Source organism: Mauremys mutica, chromosome 5 (assembly GCF_020497125.1).
Source record: "Mauremys mutica isolate MM-2020 ecotype Southern chromosome 5, ASM2049712v1, whole genome shotgun sequence".
Lineage (NCBI taxonomy): Eukaryota > Metazoa > Chordata > Testudines > Geoemydidae > Mauremys > Mauremys mutica.
In genome coordinates this window covers 39,421,546-39,438,557 of record NC_059076.1, presented here as the reverse complement: position 1 = coordinate 39,438,557, position 17,012 = coordinate 39,421,546, and the positions used below count along the sequence as shown (strand labels likewise).

General features: G+C 43.9%; 1 protein-coding gene across 2 annotated transcripts in view; it reads left to right on the top strand.

Moving 5' to 3' along the window:
- C5H4orf17 (chromosome 5 C4orf17 homolog) overlaps window positions 1–17,012 on the top strand; it is a 39,453-nt gene that overhangs the window by 19,035 nt on the left and 3,406 nt on the right. The window contains exons 3-8 of one of the 2 annotated variants that reach the window (XR_006579782.1): window positions 9,932–10,144; window positions 10,692–10,759; window positions 11,896–12,063; window positions 13,298–13,379; window positions 15,818–15,989; window positions 16,737–16,793. Coding sequence is in view for 1 of the 2 variants with exons in the window: in XM_045018958.1 (XP_044874893.1) it covers window positions 9,932–10,144; window positions 10,692–10,759; window positions 11,896–12,063; window positions 13,298–13,379; window positions 15,818–15,989 (703 nt within the window). In the remaining variant the exon portion in view is untranslated. The remainder of the gene's footprint in view (window positions 1–9,931; window positions 10,145–10,691; window positions 10,760–11,895; window positions 12,064–13,297; window positions 13,380–15,817; window positions 15,990–16,736; window positions 16,794–17,012) is intronic. The other variant, XM_045018958.1, reaches the window with a different exon arrangement.

Sequence of the window (17,012 nt, the reverse complement as noted above, 5' to 3'; positions counted from 1 at the left end):
GAGGGAGTCCCTATTCAATCCCCCTTCTCCAGAAATATAGTGGTGGTCATGATGCAGGGTCCTGGGAAAGGCTGAGACTGATGGAGCTATCTGGATATTCAGTATCAAACTTCCCACCTGTGTGTAATTTCTGTATAAATACACTGTGTGGGTGGTATTGGGGGGGAAATGGTCACACATGGCCAGGTGCCTTTTGCCAAAGATATATTGTGAGTCATTAAGGGGAACAAAAACCCCTCTCTAATTGGTTATTAGAGAAGCATTAGATTAGTGGATGTAGGACTGGAGGGAGTAATTATGGAGCACTTGGCTTACGTACCTTTTGCAGTGAGGAATGAAGGGTAAAGCAGCTCCTAACTAGTTTTGAAAGATACATAATAGGTAACACTATTTCTTGTATCTGGAATGGAGGTTTTTGAAAGAATAAAAGATCGCCTTTGGCCTGGTCTACACTATGAAGTTAGGTTGACATAAGTCACCTTGTGTTGACCTATTTGTGCATGTGTCTGTCCAGCGGTCCTGGGAGTGGCTCAAGAGCATGAGTATCAACCACAGGGCAGACTGTTGGGGAACAGGGCACAAACCCCAAGTTGGTTGTGAGTTCCTTTCTCAGATTTCACCAACCAATTATCAAGCGTGAACTCCTCAGGCACTATAAAAGCCTTAACATGGAGTCACAGACAGTCCCCTGGGGTATTCCAATCTATTTTGACATGCAAGTGAGCATACTTTGGTGAAAGATCACAGCAATATTTAGATTACTCCCAGTGCCAAAGGATCAGTCACTTATCCCTGGTCAATTGCACCTTAGATCTCACACCAAAGACAATGCTTGTAGCCAATCCAATAGTGAACTATAAAAAGATTTATTAACAAGGAAAAGGAAGTAAGAGTTATTTACAAGGTTAAAGCAGGTAAACATATATACACACAGAAGTCTTAAGTTTCAAAAGGTAATAGAAACTACTATAATAGGCAAGCGCTATATGTCCTTTAGTGCTAAAACAGGCCCAGCACTGGGGATCTTTTGCTTATACTTCTTGTTCCTCAGAGTCCAAGCAGCATGAAAGATACAGTTTCTCCTTGTTAGCACCTTTTATTCCCTCCCTCCTTCTGCTTCAAGTTGCAAGTTCAGCAGTTGGGAGGAATTCAGTTGCACATTTCCTCTTCATGGGCAGTTTCCGGAAGAGAAGCAATCAACAAAATCTTTGGTCCTCTCATGTTCCACAATGGTTTCTCCTGTGTTGATGGGTCTTCTTTCGTTACGCAGGAGATAACTTCTTTGGTGGCAAACTAGTATTTCACACTCCACTGCCCAGGCGACATGAAACCCAGCAACCACAACCTCCTTTGTAGCCCCCCATGTATTTTTGAAATATCTATTCCTGGTTACCTACCTGGGTGAGCACAACTAGCAGCTCTCCCTTGTGTGCAGCTGCCCAATGACTATGCTAGACACACTCCTGCCTGGAGTAGACAGGAGATATTGGCTCTCCTGGGCCTGTGGGGAGAAGAGGCTATGCAAGCACAGCTATGGACCAGCCATAGACACATAGACATCTATGAAAACATTGCACTGGGGATTCAGAGAAAAAGGTGTGACAGGGATAAGTAGTAGTGCCACGTGAAAGCCAAGGAACTGCAGCAGGCAGAGCTGTAACTAGGTATTTTTGCACCCGAGGCAAGAATATAAAATTGCACCCTCCCCCAGGGCCAGCTCTTCGGCAGCGGGTCCCTCAGTCCCTCTCGGAGGGAAGGGCCTGCCGCCAAATTGCCCCCGAATAATTAATTAAGCGGCGGCAGTACAGCCTGTGATTTTGGGGGGGTGGGGTCTAACTCATGATTTTGAACTGCTTGGGATGGTAATGTTGCTTCCAAGATGGTCTTTGGTTCCAGTCGAGTTCTAATCCAGAGAGGGACTCACAGGTTAAGAGCGGAGGGAGGTGCTGGATATCAGCAGTGGCCACTAGGGATCAGCATGTGTCCTGAGAATGCTGGGAAATCAGGTCTGCAGGGCAGGATCAGGGGTAGCAGGTTTGTAGAAATTTTGGTGGTGCCCAGAACCCACCCCCGCCCAAACTCCACCCCCCACCCGCTCAAGGCTCTGGGAGGGAGTTTGGGTGAGGGAGGTCTGGGGTGCAGGCCCTAGGCTGGGGCAGGGGATTGGGGTGCAGGCTCTGGGAGGGAGTTTGGGGATGGGGAGTGTGGAGGGAGGGGGTGCAGGTTCTGGGAGGGAGTTTGGGGATGGGAGAGGTGCAGAGGGATGGGCTGCAGGAGTGAGCGCTGTGGGTTGTGGCTGAAGATGAGGGGTTTGGAGTGTGGGAGGGGCTCGGGGCGAGAGTACGGGTGAGGGCTCTGTCTGGGGCTGGGAGGTTTGGGGTGTGGGAGGGGCTCAGGGCCAGAGTACGAGTGTGGGGGGGCGAGGGCTCTATCTGGGACTAGGGATGAGGTGTTTGGGGTGCTGGAGGGGCTCAGGGCAGAGGGTTGAGGGTGCGGTGTGGGGGGTGAAAGCTCTGACTGGGGTGGTGGGCTCTGGGGTGGGGCAGGGCTGGGGATGAGTTTGGGGTGTAGGCAGGCTGCTCCGGGACAGGGGCCAGAGAGGAGGACTCCCCCCAGCCCTTTCCCTGCCGGCAGCAGCAAGCTCTGGGGGAGGAGAACCCCCTTTCCTGCCCACCCAGCAGCACACTCACCCCCACCACTGTCACTGCATGTGCCCCTAGGGCCCCTCTCAGGTCCAGGAATCTCCCTCCCCTCCCCTGTGGTGGGTGCCAGAGGGTGCTGCGTGCGCCTCCTCCCCTGCTGTTGCCCCTGACTGTAGCATCACTGGGGGTGAGGGATGGGGCTGCCTCCCTGCCCAGCATGGGGCAGGAGCAGTGACTGCGGGTGGGGGGGGGCGGGCTGGTGGAGGGTCCCATTGGAAAATGAAAGGGTCTGAGGGAGAAGGGCAGGCTCAGAGTCAGTCTGCCCTGGAAGTCAAGATGGGGGCCACTAGGACCCCATGGGGGGGAAGGGAAGTCGGGGCCGGGGGATACTCGGGGGAGGCACGGGGGGCTGGGTGGGGAGATCACCCGGGGTTATGAATATCTCCGTGCCAGCAGCTTTTTTTTTCCTCCACCGCTTTCTGCGCCCCTCGGCTTTGTGCGCCCGAGGCAAGTGCCTCACTCGCCTTTGGTGCGGCACTGGCGGCAGGCATACCACACCGCCAGGGAGGGCAACAATTGATTTGATGCTCAGCTGCAGACCTGTCACTTTTATGAGCAGCATGCCATACTTAGTGGAGACCCCACCTGCACCCCACAGACCACTCTGGATACCTCTCAGGAGCTTGAGACAGACACACCTGCCATGAACGGGAAGGAAGAGGGAGATGCGGTGGGGGGTTCCAGCCATGACCTATTTGAGACTCCACCACAATCTAGTCAATCCCACCTGCTGAGTACAGATGAGCCCATGAAAGGGAAGGGACCTCGGGTAAGCATCTGCATGGCTTTTTCCTTTTAACATTTAAATTTAAAGATTGCGCTCAGCCCATCCCCAAGCGCTCAAGACACAGATATCAACTTTTCATAGATCCATAATTATTACAGCACATTAGTCACAACAGCATTCTTAAAATTCATACCAGGAGCAGGATTTCCCCCCATATATGATGCACACATACCACAAATTGTATTTTAAAATATATTCTGAGGTTGGTTTGTTTTTTTTAAATCAGTATTTCTGAGTCTATTCGTGGTGCCTGCCACGGTTCCTTTGCTTTTGTGCAGCACTGCTGCTGATTTCTATCATACTCCTTTCCCCTATGCAATTTTTTCATAGATGTCCCTGTTACTGAAAAGTGCAGTGGTGTTGCCAGCAGCACAGGCATCCAGTTTCTAGAAAAATGAAACCTGTCCTATTCTTTCCTTGTGCATTGTCAGCACCTAAAGGATTGGGGCGAATGTATAGTGCATGCTCCAATTCCTCCTGCAATTCACTGTGATCACTTTAATAAGTTTGAGTTTAGTGCAGCAACAGCCATTCTGTTCTGACTCAGGGGCAATGAAAGGGTTAACCAGGAACCATCCAGTCTTCGGAAAGCAAAGTATGTAGTCAGAGGAAAAGGATGATACAGAAAACATACCATAAAACAATAAACAGCTTACATGCCCACTCCCAAGTAACACCTATCAACCACACACAACCCTGGTAGGTTTCCAGATCTTTTAAACCCTTCTAGGTCAAAGTGTCCTATTAGTTCTTGCATCAAGTGAGAGTGAACCCTCCTTTATATCAGGCTGGGCATTTTATACAATTCTCAGTTCTTTGTTTGCTGGGCCTCTAATCCCCTCCAGGGTGTGTTATTTCTCCAGACATGTTTATCTGTCTAGAGATTTACAATAAAACCACTGAGGTTAATTTAATTCCTGATAGTTCATTCATGCTAGATGATTTCCCCACAGTCATTTGTCTAGTTTTGTCTTTGTTTGTCTGGTTTCAAGAAAAACAACAAAACAATCCATTCACATCTGGGGGGTAACCATACAAAGGCAGAAGTGGGGGGAAGGGAAACAAACAGTCACACATTTTTCATAAGAAAATAAATCAGAAGTTCCCAGTTTTCAACAAACTAAATCCATTGTTTTTGCTGTAACCTTGATAAAAACTGTGCTTACTTTTTAAATTTATTTTTACTATGAAAAAATATTTTTCATTCTTGGATTATTAAAAACCTAGCTGAAAGGACTTGCACCTACATTTACCTGACAGTCACCTCCTGTCAGGGAACAAACATCGAAAATTTCAGCCCAAAAGACACACATTTTGGAATGTTGTAAGTTTAACACATGGAGTTATAATGGAAACTGCTCTGAAGCCCTAAATTTATAAGGCTCCGATCCTGAAAATAGTACAGACTTGTTCAGCTTTAATCACACGCATAGTCCCAGTGAAGTCAACTTTGAAGCATGCATGTAAGTGTTTAAAAGATTGGGGGAACAGCTGCATTAGGGACACACATGAGGATGACAATAAGACTAGAGTGGTCTTGATCTCCCAGTTACCTTATGCAGCCATGACTCCACATTCCCAGTCCCGAATTTCCCCCAAACTGTCTGACCTGAGGGGTCCAGCCTTCTTTTGAAACACTCAGAGAAATAATAAGGTTTGTTTACTCCTTTAAAGAGACAAAAGCATATTGCAGCTTATTGGGGGCAGGGATACCTCAGTGAATTGAGCATTGGCCTGCTAAACCCAGGGTTGAGAGTTCAATCCTTAAGGGGGCCATTTAGGGATCTGGGGATTAGTCCTGCTTTGAGCAGGGGGTTGGACTAGATGACCTCCTGAGGTCCCTTCCAACCCTGATATTCTATGAATAATTTTACTGGGATAAATACACACTCAAGCACAGCACTGAGTTGGTTTATTGGAAAGATAAAACACATTTATTAACAAAAGGGCACAGGGTTAAGTGATACCAAGTAGAAGGAATGAAGTTAGAAAGGGTTACAAAGAAAAGTAAAAATACACATTCTAATGGCTGAGGCCTAACTTAATAAGCTACAATCTTTGTTCAAGGTCCTTACCACTCTTCCCTTCCCGGAGACACCCCATGGTTGAAGGACTATCTTTCTCAGCTTGCAAAAGCTCTGGCCCCTTGTGTCTGTCCAATAATAGATGCCAAGATGACTTCTCCTCTCTCCATACATCTTCCCAAACTTACTGTTTTGTTCCAAGGCTCAGGATGACCTCATGCTGTTCTTCTCTTCCTGTGGACTTCCCATCCCTCTGCTGAGTTGTAGAAAATGAGGCTTCCCCTTGCTTAATTTCATTGGAGACAGGTAGATAGGATTTCTCCCAGACAGGAAGGAAGGCAGCTGTTTCTCCCTGTGTTTGGTCACAGACGTTAAAGCATGAGATCACTGAGTATCCATATTTCCTCATATAGTGTTAATACATACATTTCAGAATGATATTAATCACCAGTATGTCATTAGCTTTCAGAAGAGGCCTTACCTGATATACTTCTATAATACAGTATATTATATACAATCAGTTAATTCAATTACTTACTTGAGGTTCAGACCCAGCCTTTATTGCCAAGAGAAAATTTCTCTCTCTTGCTGGGGAGTAAATGCCATGGTGTCTTCTCTCTCACTGGATAGCTTTGTTTACCTTATATATGTAGATGGACTCTCATTGTCTCTGCCTGATGCCCAGGCTGGACAGACAGACAAATACACATTCCTTTGTCTAGGGCAGACTGGACTTATGGATGGCTTGCCAAACACATTTTAAGAACATAATTCTAGCACATATTCATAAGTCTTTGTACACACCCTGTGCAGACATCTTGCAAGAATATTAATGATCAGTGAGTTATGAGTTTTCCATTGGTATCTTACATGCTACCCTTTAGATGCAGATAATGACAACAGTGTGCTAAGTGTAGTGAGTATGTCAGGCCTGAGAAGAGCTGCTAACACAGAGTAGTGAACCACAAATGGTCCTCTATGTCACACCCACCAACTACATTTTGTCCTCTTTTGAAACACATCCAGGGTCCAAATTCGGGGGGAGGGAGGGATGGGGAGGAGAGGAAAGAGGCCCAAAATGATAGGCCAGTGTCCTCCTCCTCCTTCATGGCCACTTCTTCCTCCTACCTGTGTTGAGGGGGCACTGACCCCTGCATAGCTGCGCCCTCTGCCCTAGCACCACAACCTGCAACCCCCATCCAGTACAGAGGGGAGGGAGGTCCTGCACTCACCTCACAGCAGGGCCCCTGTCCTGCAGCACCAGACCCAGCTCCCCCTAGGACAGAAGGCAATGCTGAAGGGTAACTATGGGATGGGCTTGCTCTCCAATCATCCCCACCTCCCCTTCAAACTGGTCATGTGACCCATCTAGAACCCAGTGAGAGACACCAGTGTAGGCCAATTCCTAGATGGAGATGGTAAAATTGTTAATTATGCAGAAAAAGTGGAAGTATTCAATAAACATTTCTGTTGTTTTTGGAAAGAAGCAGGATGATGTACTCCTATCACGTGATTCTGATTATGAAGAGCTTTCCAGTCTAATGAAAAGGATGTTAGACAACAGCTACTAAGGATAAACATTTTAAAAGCAGCAGGGCTGAAAAACTTGGCCAAAAACATCCCAGTTGGCTGAGGAGATAACTGGCCCACTGATGTTAATTTTTAATAAATCTTGGAATACTGGGGAAATTCCAGAAGACTGGAAGAGTACTAACGTTGTGCCAATATTCCAAAAGGGCAAATGGGATGGCCCAAGTAACTATAGGCTGGTTAACCTGATATCAATCGTGGGCATAATAATAGAAAAGATGATATGGGAGTCAACTGATAAAGAATATAATTAATGCAAACCAACATGGTTTTATGGAAAAGGCCTTGTCAAGCAAACCTTATTTCATTTGATGAGGTTACAAGTTTGGTTGATAATGGTAACTGCATAGATGTAAGAGACATTGACTTTTGTAAGATGTTTGACTTAGTACCACAGAACATTCTGATTAAAAAATTAGCACTATATAATATCAATAAAGCACATGTTAAATGGATTAAGGTCTGGCTAACCAACAGATCTCAAAAAGTAGTTGTCAATAGGGAATTATAATTGAATGCAGGTGTTTCTAGCAGGGTTCTGTACTAGGACTGATACTACTCATCATTTTCATCAATGATCTGAAAGTAAATATAAAATCACTCCTGATAATATTTGTGGATGACGCAAAGATTGGGGGAACAGTCAACAACGAGGACAAAGCAGCCATACAGTGATCTAGGTTGGTTGGGAAGCTGAGACCATTCAAACAAAATGTGTTTTAATACAGGCAGATGCAAAGTTATACACCTAGGAACAAGGAATGCAGACCAGCCCTTCGGAATGGGGGCCTGTATGCTGGAAAACAGTGACCCTGAAAAGGATTTAGTGGTCACAGTGAACATGGAACTCACAATGAGCTCCCAGGGCAATGCTGTGGCAAAAAAGGCTAATGCAGTCCTGGGTTGTATAGGAGGGAGGCAGTAGGGAGGTTATTATGGCATTGGCGAGACTGATATGAAATAATACATACAGTTACGGTAACCACCTTTTAAAAAGGATGTTGAAAAATTGGAGCAGAAAGGCTTAAAGAGCTCCGTCTGTTTAGTTCATCAAAGAACAGACTGCAAGGTGATTAGATTACAGTGTATAAGTACCTTCATAGGGAAAAAATACCAGGCACTAAAGAGCTCTTTAATCTAGCTGAGAAAGACATAACAAGAACCAATGACCAGAAGTTGATGCCAGACAAATTCAAACAACAAATTAGGCACAATTTTTTTTCAAGAGTGACAGTGATTAACCATTGGAACACACCTCCAAGGGAAGTGGCAGTGTCTCCATTTCTTGCTATCTTCAGATCAAGGCTGGATACCTTTCTAGAAGATACAATTTAGCCTGCAGGGATAACTGGGTGAAATGTAATGGCCTGTGATATACAGGAGGCCAGACTAGATGATCTAATGGCCCTTCTGGCCCTGAACTCTCTGAATCTGCACAGAGATAAGAAGGACACACAAGTTATTAAAATAAGTTTATAAAAGCAAAACACATGTGCCTGATGGCATCTGAAAGACAAAAATTAGAAAGCCTTACACTGTAACTGTTGCATCCCTTATCCAAGGAGAGGAGGCCTGCAGGCAGGTCCATGGTTAATACTTAGCAGTCTATTAGCATTTTCTATCTATTAACCCCTGTTAAGTAAATTTGTATTGCTCTATCGGGCAGCTGTCCCAAGGGGGAAAAAAAGGAAAGCAGTTAGGACATCATCATCACTAGATTACCAGGTGACTACAAACAGGCCAGCATCTATGTTACTCTGCCCTCTACTGGAATAGATCATACCTATTATTCAAATGTTTAACAGTTCCCTCTGCCAACTGTGCTAGCAGTGGCTCCTTTAGCTACATAAGCAGAGACTTGGTGTTTGTATGGTCACAAGCAGAACTGTGGAAAACCTGCTGATTTAATTTTGTCTGTTTTGGGGGAACTATAACAGGTGGTTTCTGATTACCCAGGTGTGGCCTCGAAGGGCTACACTTGGGGTTTTGGTTCCATACCAATTTAAAAACATAAGGGAATCTAGAGCAAATCTCAGTGGGTTGTAAGGCCTTGTCTACATGAAGGAAAAAGTCTGCAATAGCTAGTGTGGAATACCCAGTGCATACTAGCCCCCTGCACTAGTTCACAGTGTGGACACACATTTCTCACCTTCATGCACAGTAGCTTAATGTTTTAGGAGTACATTAAGCTAAGCCACTCAAGAGCACTCTTAGTGTGCTTTACATTCGCACCCTAGCTTACTGTGCACTAACTTTCCCATGCAGACAAGCCCCAAGAGCGGCCTGCTAAGAGAAGAAGCCCAGAGCAACACACAGAACTATTTGAGATGCAGAGGAAACTTGCACAGAACCTGCCAATCCTGCCAGCATATATATATCAAGCAATATAAATAAAAATACCTCCTTTCTCCACCTAGAAAGAGCTGGATGCAGAATTTGTCAAAGCATCTCTCTTCAAGCATTAGCTAGAAGGGTCATTTCTCAAAGGACATGAGGTGTCCACTCCCCACAAGGGCTGTGCACACACCTTCTGCAGCATTCTTGGTCTCTGCCAGAACAGGTTACGAGGGGCCAAGCAGACGACCCAGAGTCATGATTAAGGCCTATTGGATTAGCATAAGAGTCACGGAGACGCTGGCACTCTCCTTTCTGTGCGGCACATATTCTGGTACTGTATACATTCTCCTTTTCACAGGCACTAAATTCACGCCACACAAAAATCAATGAGTTTTGATAGCTGCAGCCTCCACCCATCCAGCAGAGGTCCTATCCCTGAGATGGTCTGTTTATGGTGATAAAGTTTGCATCTGTGTGCTCCTCTCCTCCAGGGTTAAATAACGCACCTGTCTGTGTTGTGAGAGATGCAGGGAGTTTTTCAAGACCATACCAGGCTGTCGGCAAAATCCTAATCCCACAGCGAGAATATGATCAGCAACATGGGCTAACTGGGCAAGGCATGGGCACGCCATCTCCTAGCAGCACTACACTAAGCCTCCAGGCTTATCCACACATTGGGAAAGGTCCATTGCGACCAGGTTCACGTGAGTAGCCACAATATTGCATAACCCCTGTGCCCGGAAGGAGGGCCAAGATACTGGCGAAAGAATAACACTCAGCCTGAGGGTAATAAGCAAGGCTTTACTGAAAGAAGGACTCCCCACGCAGCTTGGAGTGTAAGTCCCTGAGGTGCACGGAGCTGGCCGTCCGGGACAGCTGGCCAGGCAGGACTCCGCCAAGGGGAGTTTTTTGCGGTTATATCCCCCACGCTAATCTCAGGGTTATATGGGGTCAACAGCTGGCTACACTCATTACATTCATAAATTGTATATATTATATAAACTGACTTGTTTACAGACAAAAATATGCTGAACTGTACTAAACCATATCTTAGCAAGGTCTATCAGCCAAAGTCCACTGAATGGCCTGCATCTTCCGCCCACATTCAATCACATACTCGGTCTGCCACTTAGCTCCTCGCCAATCTTCCGCAACCTTGCCCCTATAACCCCACAGACTGTTAAAATTAAATTTTATTGTCTTGATTTCAACATAAGCTAATGGAAAACACATTTCTGTATTAATTTCCAGAGCCTGGAAGAGAAGAAACGGCTGAGTTCTCTAAAAGGTCAAGAGACTCCCTTGTTTTACTGAGAAAGGTAAAGAGAGATTTGCAGTTATTCATAGCAGCTCTATGCCTCAGCACCTAGGTCCTGTACATTCACTTGTAGCTCTCACACTGCCAGGGAGAGCAACTGTGCAACACACACTGCACCCTTTAAAATATTACAAGGACCCAAAATGAGGGATCATAAACATCAAGCAAGTAGAGGAGGGAGCTTTGAAATGATGTGGTTTCATCTCTAAACGTATAAACATTGTCTAACTTTTCATTCTTCAGCATTTTCATGTCAATAATTTAAACTAATTAAGAGTCTGAGCATGTGCTGCATTATATACAAGAGGACAGTTTTTCTTTTATAGCCATGCTCAGTAATCTGCTATAGTTAACAATTCAATTAGTTACACTTTGCACTTAGAGCACCTTTCTTCTAAGATCCCCAAAGCATTTTACAAACACAACATCCTGTTAAGGGCAATATTATACCCATTTTTTCACCGATTGGTAAACTGAGGTACAGAGAAATTAAGTGACTCACGCAACACTATATAGTGTCAGTGCTGGGAACGGAACCCAGGAGTCCCGATCCCCTGGCACCAGTTTGCATAGAGTGCTTTTCCAACTCCCTGCTTTTTTGGGAGTTTATAACTCTCCCATAACAGGGGTTTGAAGGCAAACCTTTGCCTACAATGACTCACATCCACAGAGATTTTCTTTTTTAATATGAAAAATCCAGATTTAAGGATTATGACCCAGATCCACAAAGCTCTTTAGGTGTCTAAACCACAGTTTTAGGCACCTAAGTCCCAATTTTAGGTACCTTTGTGATCCACAAAATCCGTTTGGCTGCCTCCTAACTCTGTAGGTGCCTAAACTAACTCAACAAAGTCCCTTTGTGGATCTGGGTCTATGGCACCAACATGTGGGCATATTGGGGCATTGCATCGGTTGTGACCAGTGATTGGAGACTAAATTATGAAGTGTATTTCTCCCTTTTTCTGGCCCTGTTGCATGGAATCTCTAACAGTTTTAGTAATGATTTCTACTCCCACTGAAGCCAATGGTAAAATAATCATTAGCTTCTAGGGACGCAAGATTGGGTACTTCTTCATTTAGCCTTTAATTGTGTAAGTGGTATCTGCTGAATCCTTTCATACCTTACTTTCCACTTAGGAAGATCCTTTGAAAAAACAACCAGCTCGTCCTCTGACTGCAGTTGGCCATGAGATCCATCCTTCTTCTCTTACCCGTCCCTCTTCTCCAGCCCGTTTTATGCATTACAAGCCAGAAGTCAGAGAGAATATGAACTATGTTCCAAACTATCTGGATCAGGAAATAAAAGTAAGTGGTAACCTTTTGTGTTATGTTTCCATTTCCCAGAAGAGGGCGCATGGAGGTTTCAATTCTTGTGGCCTGGATCTAGCTGACCTGTTAATTTGTATTCAGAAGTTATTTTGGGAGTTCCTAGGGAGCTGCCCCTGCCAAACTGGAAGCCTCATAAAGTATTCCTATTGGAAATGTTAGAAATGGACAGAGCAGAATAGTAGCTACCTGAGCTGCAATCAGTGCTCTCTGCAATGCTGTGTACATGGCATACTCCCCAAAGCTCCAGTTCCGCTGCATAGATAGTGCTCTCCTCATTGCATGGTATGTCTGTCTGTCTATTAGGGTGGTACAAAACTTTTTTTTTTTTAAAGGCAATTTCATTCTGGGCAGTTTGTACAACTGTAAAATTTTGCACACTCAATTTCACAAAATTGGGGCTGAACTGAAACAGGCAAAAATCGTAAACGGTTTAGTGCTATAAAGTAGGGCTGTCAACTAATTGCAGTTAACGCACGCGATTAACACAAAACAAATTAACTAGATTAAAAATAGTTGTGATTAATTGCAGTGTTAATCACACTTTTAAACAACAGAATACCAATTTAAATGTATTATAAATATTTTTGGGTGCTTTTCTACATTTTCAAATATATTTATTTCAATTACAACACAATACAAAGCGTACAGTGCTCACTTTATATTATTTTGATTATAAATATTTGCACTGTAAAAAAAGAAAATAGTATTTTTCAGTTCACCTCATACAAGTACTATAGTGCCATCTCTTTATTGTGAAAGTGCAACTTACAAACGTAGAATTTTTTTTTTAAAAACATAACTGCATTCAAAAACAAAACAATGTCAAACTTTAGACCCTAGAATTCAAAGCATGAAGGGGCATATGAATGTTTAGCATATCAGGCATGTAAATACCTTGCAATGCTGGCTACAACAGTGCCACATGAACGCCTGTTCTCACTTTCAGGTGATACTGTAAAGAAAGAGTGGGAAGTAGTATCTCCCGTACATGTAAACTTGTTTGTCTTAGCGATTTGCTGAAAAAAGTAGGACCGGGTGAACTTGTAAATTGGTATTCTATTATTAACAGTGTGATTAAAACTGCAATGAACGTAGACTTTTTTAAATCTCACATTAAAAAAAAACAACAATCATTTCACTGCCCTACTATAAATCTGTCTGGCATATTTGCACCCCCTTTTTAGTCATTATTGTACTGCCCTTCTTCCAGGTCTTGGAAAAACTCCGTGACATTCTACAGACAGACTCCCTTGCAGAGATCCAAGAGTGGCTGGCAAGGGCAAGTATAAGAGGTAAAATGAGCATTTGTTAAAATAATAGTAGACTTGTCACAGTTACCTAGCTAGCTGCACTACTATCTTTTCTCACGGTCTCACCAAATGCAACCCCACAGGTGTCAGGTCTTTACAACTTGTGGGTGGAACTCCACAATCCACACACTCTCAGACCAGGACTTGGGTTACAGCTCCCTGGTTTCTAACTGTGACTAATTCAGCAGCTCCATCTGGATTTCTCTTTGGGAGCATAAGACAGCACACATTTGCAATGAGACACAGGAGTGGCTCTAGGCACCAGCATGCCAAGCGCATGCCTGGGACGGCAAGCCACGGGGGGGTGCTCTGCCGGTCGCCGCGAGGGCGGCAGGCAGGTTGCCTTCGGCAGCATGCCTGCGGAGGGTCTGCTGGTCCCGTGGCTTCGGCAGACCTCCCGCAGGCGTGCCGCCGAATCTGCGGGACCAGGGACCTCCTGCAGGCAAGCCGCCGAAGGCAGCCTGCCTCCCGTGCTTGGGGCGGCAAAATACCTAGAGCTGCCCCTGATGAGACAGACACAGCTTCTTCAAAACAGAACATCATTTCTTTTGCCTAAAAGGTACACAGTGCTTAGAGAAACAGATTTAAAACAACAAAGACCTACATCCATTTTCCCTTCCTTAATCTTAGCCACTCTATCCATAGTGGAGGTGTGTCTGGCTTACTTCCCCTCTTACATAGGAGAAATACCCTAACCTGCTTGTGGCCTTCTCCCTCTGGCTCTGAGTGGATCCTCCCAGCTTTTCCACTGACACATACATCCCAGCCAGCTTCCATCAGCTCACGTCCCCCAAAAAACTTTTCTGCCAGGGGAACTTTTTTTAACCAGTGAGGGTCTGTTGATCTGAGGCTTAGCCTTGGGAAGAGTAAAACATCCGAGCCTGAATTTAGCCAGCCAGGCAATTCATCACCAACTGGTAGTCCAGTCATTGTTATTTTCACTCCCTTGAAGCTGGGTATGTGAGAGACTTATTTGTGTCATTGTTTCATTTCTGTTCAGTTCTACAACAACCCCTTTACAGCCTCATTTGATTTAGCTCTATGCAGTCAGTAAGTAAGCAATAGAAAATTGAACAGGGAAACTGAGTCACACATTATAAATAACATACACATTTCCCCAGTTAACCACAAGGCCATTTTCTGCATTCTCTTACACTTGTGCAATACCTTTGGAGTTCCCATTGAATTGAATTTGTGAGCCTGCAAAGATGAAAATGAGGGCAGAATCTGGTCGTGTGTGGTTGGACTAGGGGTAGTAGTTTTGATTAGTAGGGTATCATTGACAGTATGTCCTTCCCACAACAGCCTTGGTTGAATTATTCTTTTTGAAAGGTACATCTTCTGTAAGAAGGATCATATCTCAATGATGGTAGTAGAAGCTGATCCGTAAATTGGAAAGGCCCCTGAAACACACTGCTCAAAGAAAAAAAAACACCACAGGAAAGTGTGTATATTACACTGCTACAGTACCAATTCACAAGTGCTCCAAGCACTCATTCTTTGGCTTTAGCCTCAGCACCTGCTTAATGCACAGTTTATGCCAGCACAATGTCTGCCAGTCATGTGTTATTACCTACTTATGGGTAGTTACACTGCCCCAGATGATCATACCAGCCAACTTCTTTATTTAGCCAACCCTGTTATAAATTGATTTAATTCTGCTTTTAAGGACTTACCTGGAAGTGTCCATGCAGAGAACTTGGCTAGGGCTGCTAGCTAGACATAGGCCTGAACCAGAGGTGCAAACTTTTTGGTAGAAAATTTAATTAATGAGCCTCCTTGGGCATGTTTACATTTTCAGATCTATCCTGAGAAAGTTAAATCTCCAACAGGCATGCTACACTCAGCTCATCAGAGTCAGTGAGCCCTGTGATGTTCCAAATTTAAGTTGAATGAGCTAGGTCCCAAAGGCTATTGGAAGAGAGAGAGAGAGAGAGAGAGAGAGAGACTCTCCCCCCCCAACCCCAGAATATCACAGCCTACATCTCATAGAAAGGGGATGTCAGTAAGCTATGGGTTTAAAGAAACAAAATAGCAAGTGGTATAGTTTTTCAACTCTACTAAACATTTCTGCTCACTTCATGTTTTTGTAGAAAAATTCTACCCAACCAATTTGGAGGCAGATATGACTAACACTCTAGGGAGAAGGGGCTGGGCAAAGTTGGATATACAATAGAAACCTGCGGTTAATATTGTTAGAGCAACTACTGTCATTGTTTAACTGGAAATTCCTTTCCAGCTTTTTTAAACTGAAACAATTATAGTTTGTTAATAAGAACAGTCTAGCACTCATGAACTATACATGCTGTGCATATTTACATACAATTCAGATTTAATACAGCATTTTCCATTTTCCTCAATTTTTTAAAGCAACCTCGTTCAAAGAATTTTTTTTTTTTTAATGATTTTTGGTGTTTCAGAGAAAGAGTTTGTATCAAATTTGATTCGCTCAGAAATGACTAGCAGGGACTTGCTGAATTATCGGCAAAATGCGCCAAAAGGAAGTACAGTGGAGAACAGGAATGTGCATGATACCATGAAGCCTTCCCATGCCCCTTGGACAGAACCAAGGGAAGAAGTGAACAAGTTCAGGTAAAGTCTGCTTTAATATTGGTTAGGATCAGGAATTTGTTAAAATCAAAAGGTTAGGAGTTCATGTTCATTGTACAAGGAGGATTCAAATTTTGAACGATTTTCTGAAACTTACCTAAAGCACTGATGTCTGCAAACTTAAGCTGCAAATCTTGAGAGAACAATTTCTCTCTCTTCCTCCTGATTTCAGGTGCTTCTCTACTTCCAGTCCTGGCAGAAATATTGCCAAGAACAGAAGCACTGAAATATTACCACAGAGGCTGATTCTGTGTTAGAAACAAAAGCCCAGGCCTGCAAACACTTACACATGTGCTTAAAATGTATGCATTTGGGTAGCTCCATTGAAGGCAGACTGCTCACAGGTGAAGTTACTTTTGTGCCCATTTGTGTACATTTGCAGGATAAGGGCCTAAAATAGTACACAAAAAGAACTCTCAATTAGTCAGGCTTTTCACAACTGCCCTAACACATTCAGTTTGAATTTAGCTCACTCCATGCTAATTAAGATGGAGAAAACACGTTTTCATATTGAGCAGAGTTTTTTGGTTTTGTTTTTTAAAAAAGCTTAATAGGTTTTGCAACTTTTTCATGCTTTGGCAAGGTACTATATGAAGCTCTGCAAGAGATATTTGAAATTGTACATGTTCCTATTTCAAAACTCCCCCAAATCCTGATCCTTTATGTGGGGCAAAGGATTATTCTGCTTCTAGATCCTGAAAGTTGTTTTTTTCTCATCGTTGCCCACAGTCATCAATAACACATAAATGACGTGTTGGGGAAGAGATTCGCCTTTTACTACCAGAGGTGAGCCTGGGCTACAAATCTTCAGTGTGTAATATGTTCTGTACATCTGTTGCTGACTATGCCTGTAGACCTAGGAGCTGTTTTGTTTGTATTATTCAATTGTTCTTTAAAGAAATTAACTCACCCAATCAGACTGCTTTTTGGAAGGAAACTTTTCATGCAGAAAAGTCAGAGAATTTAGAATAGAAATGAAGAATGGAATTAAGTTTAAAGATGTCA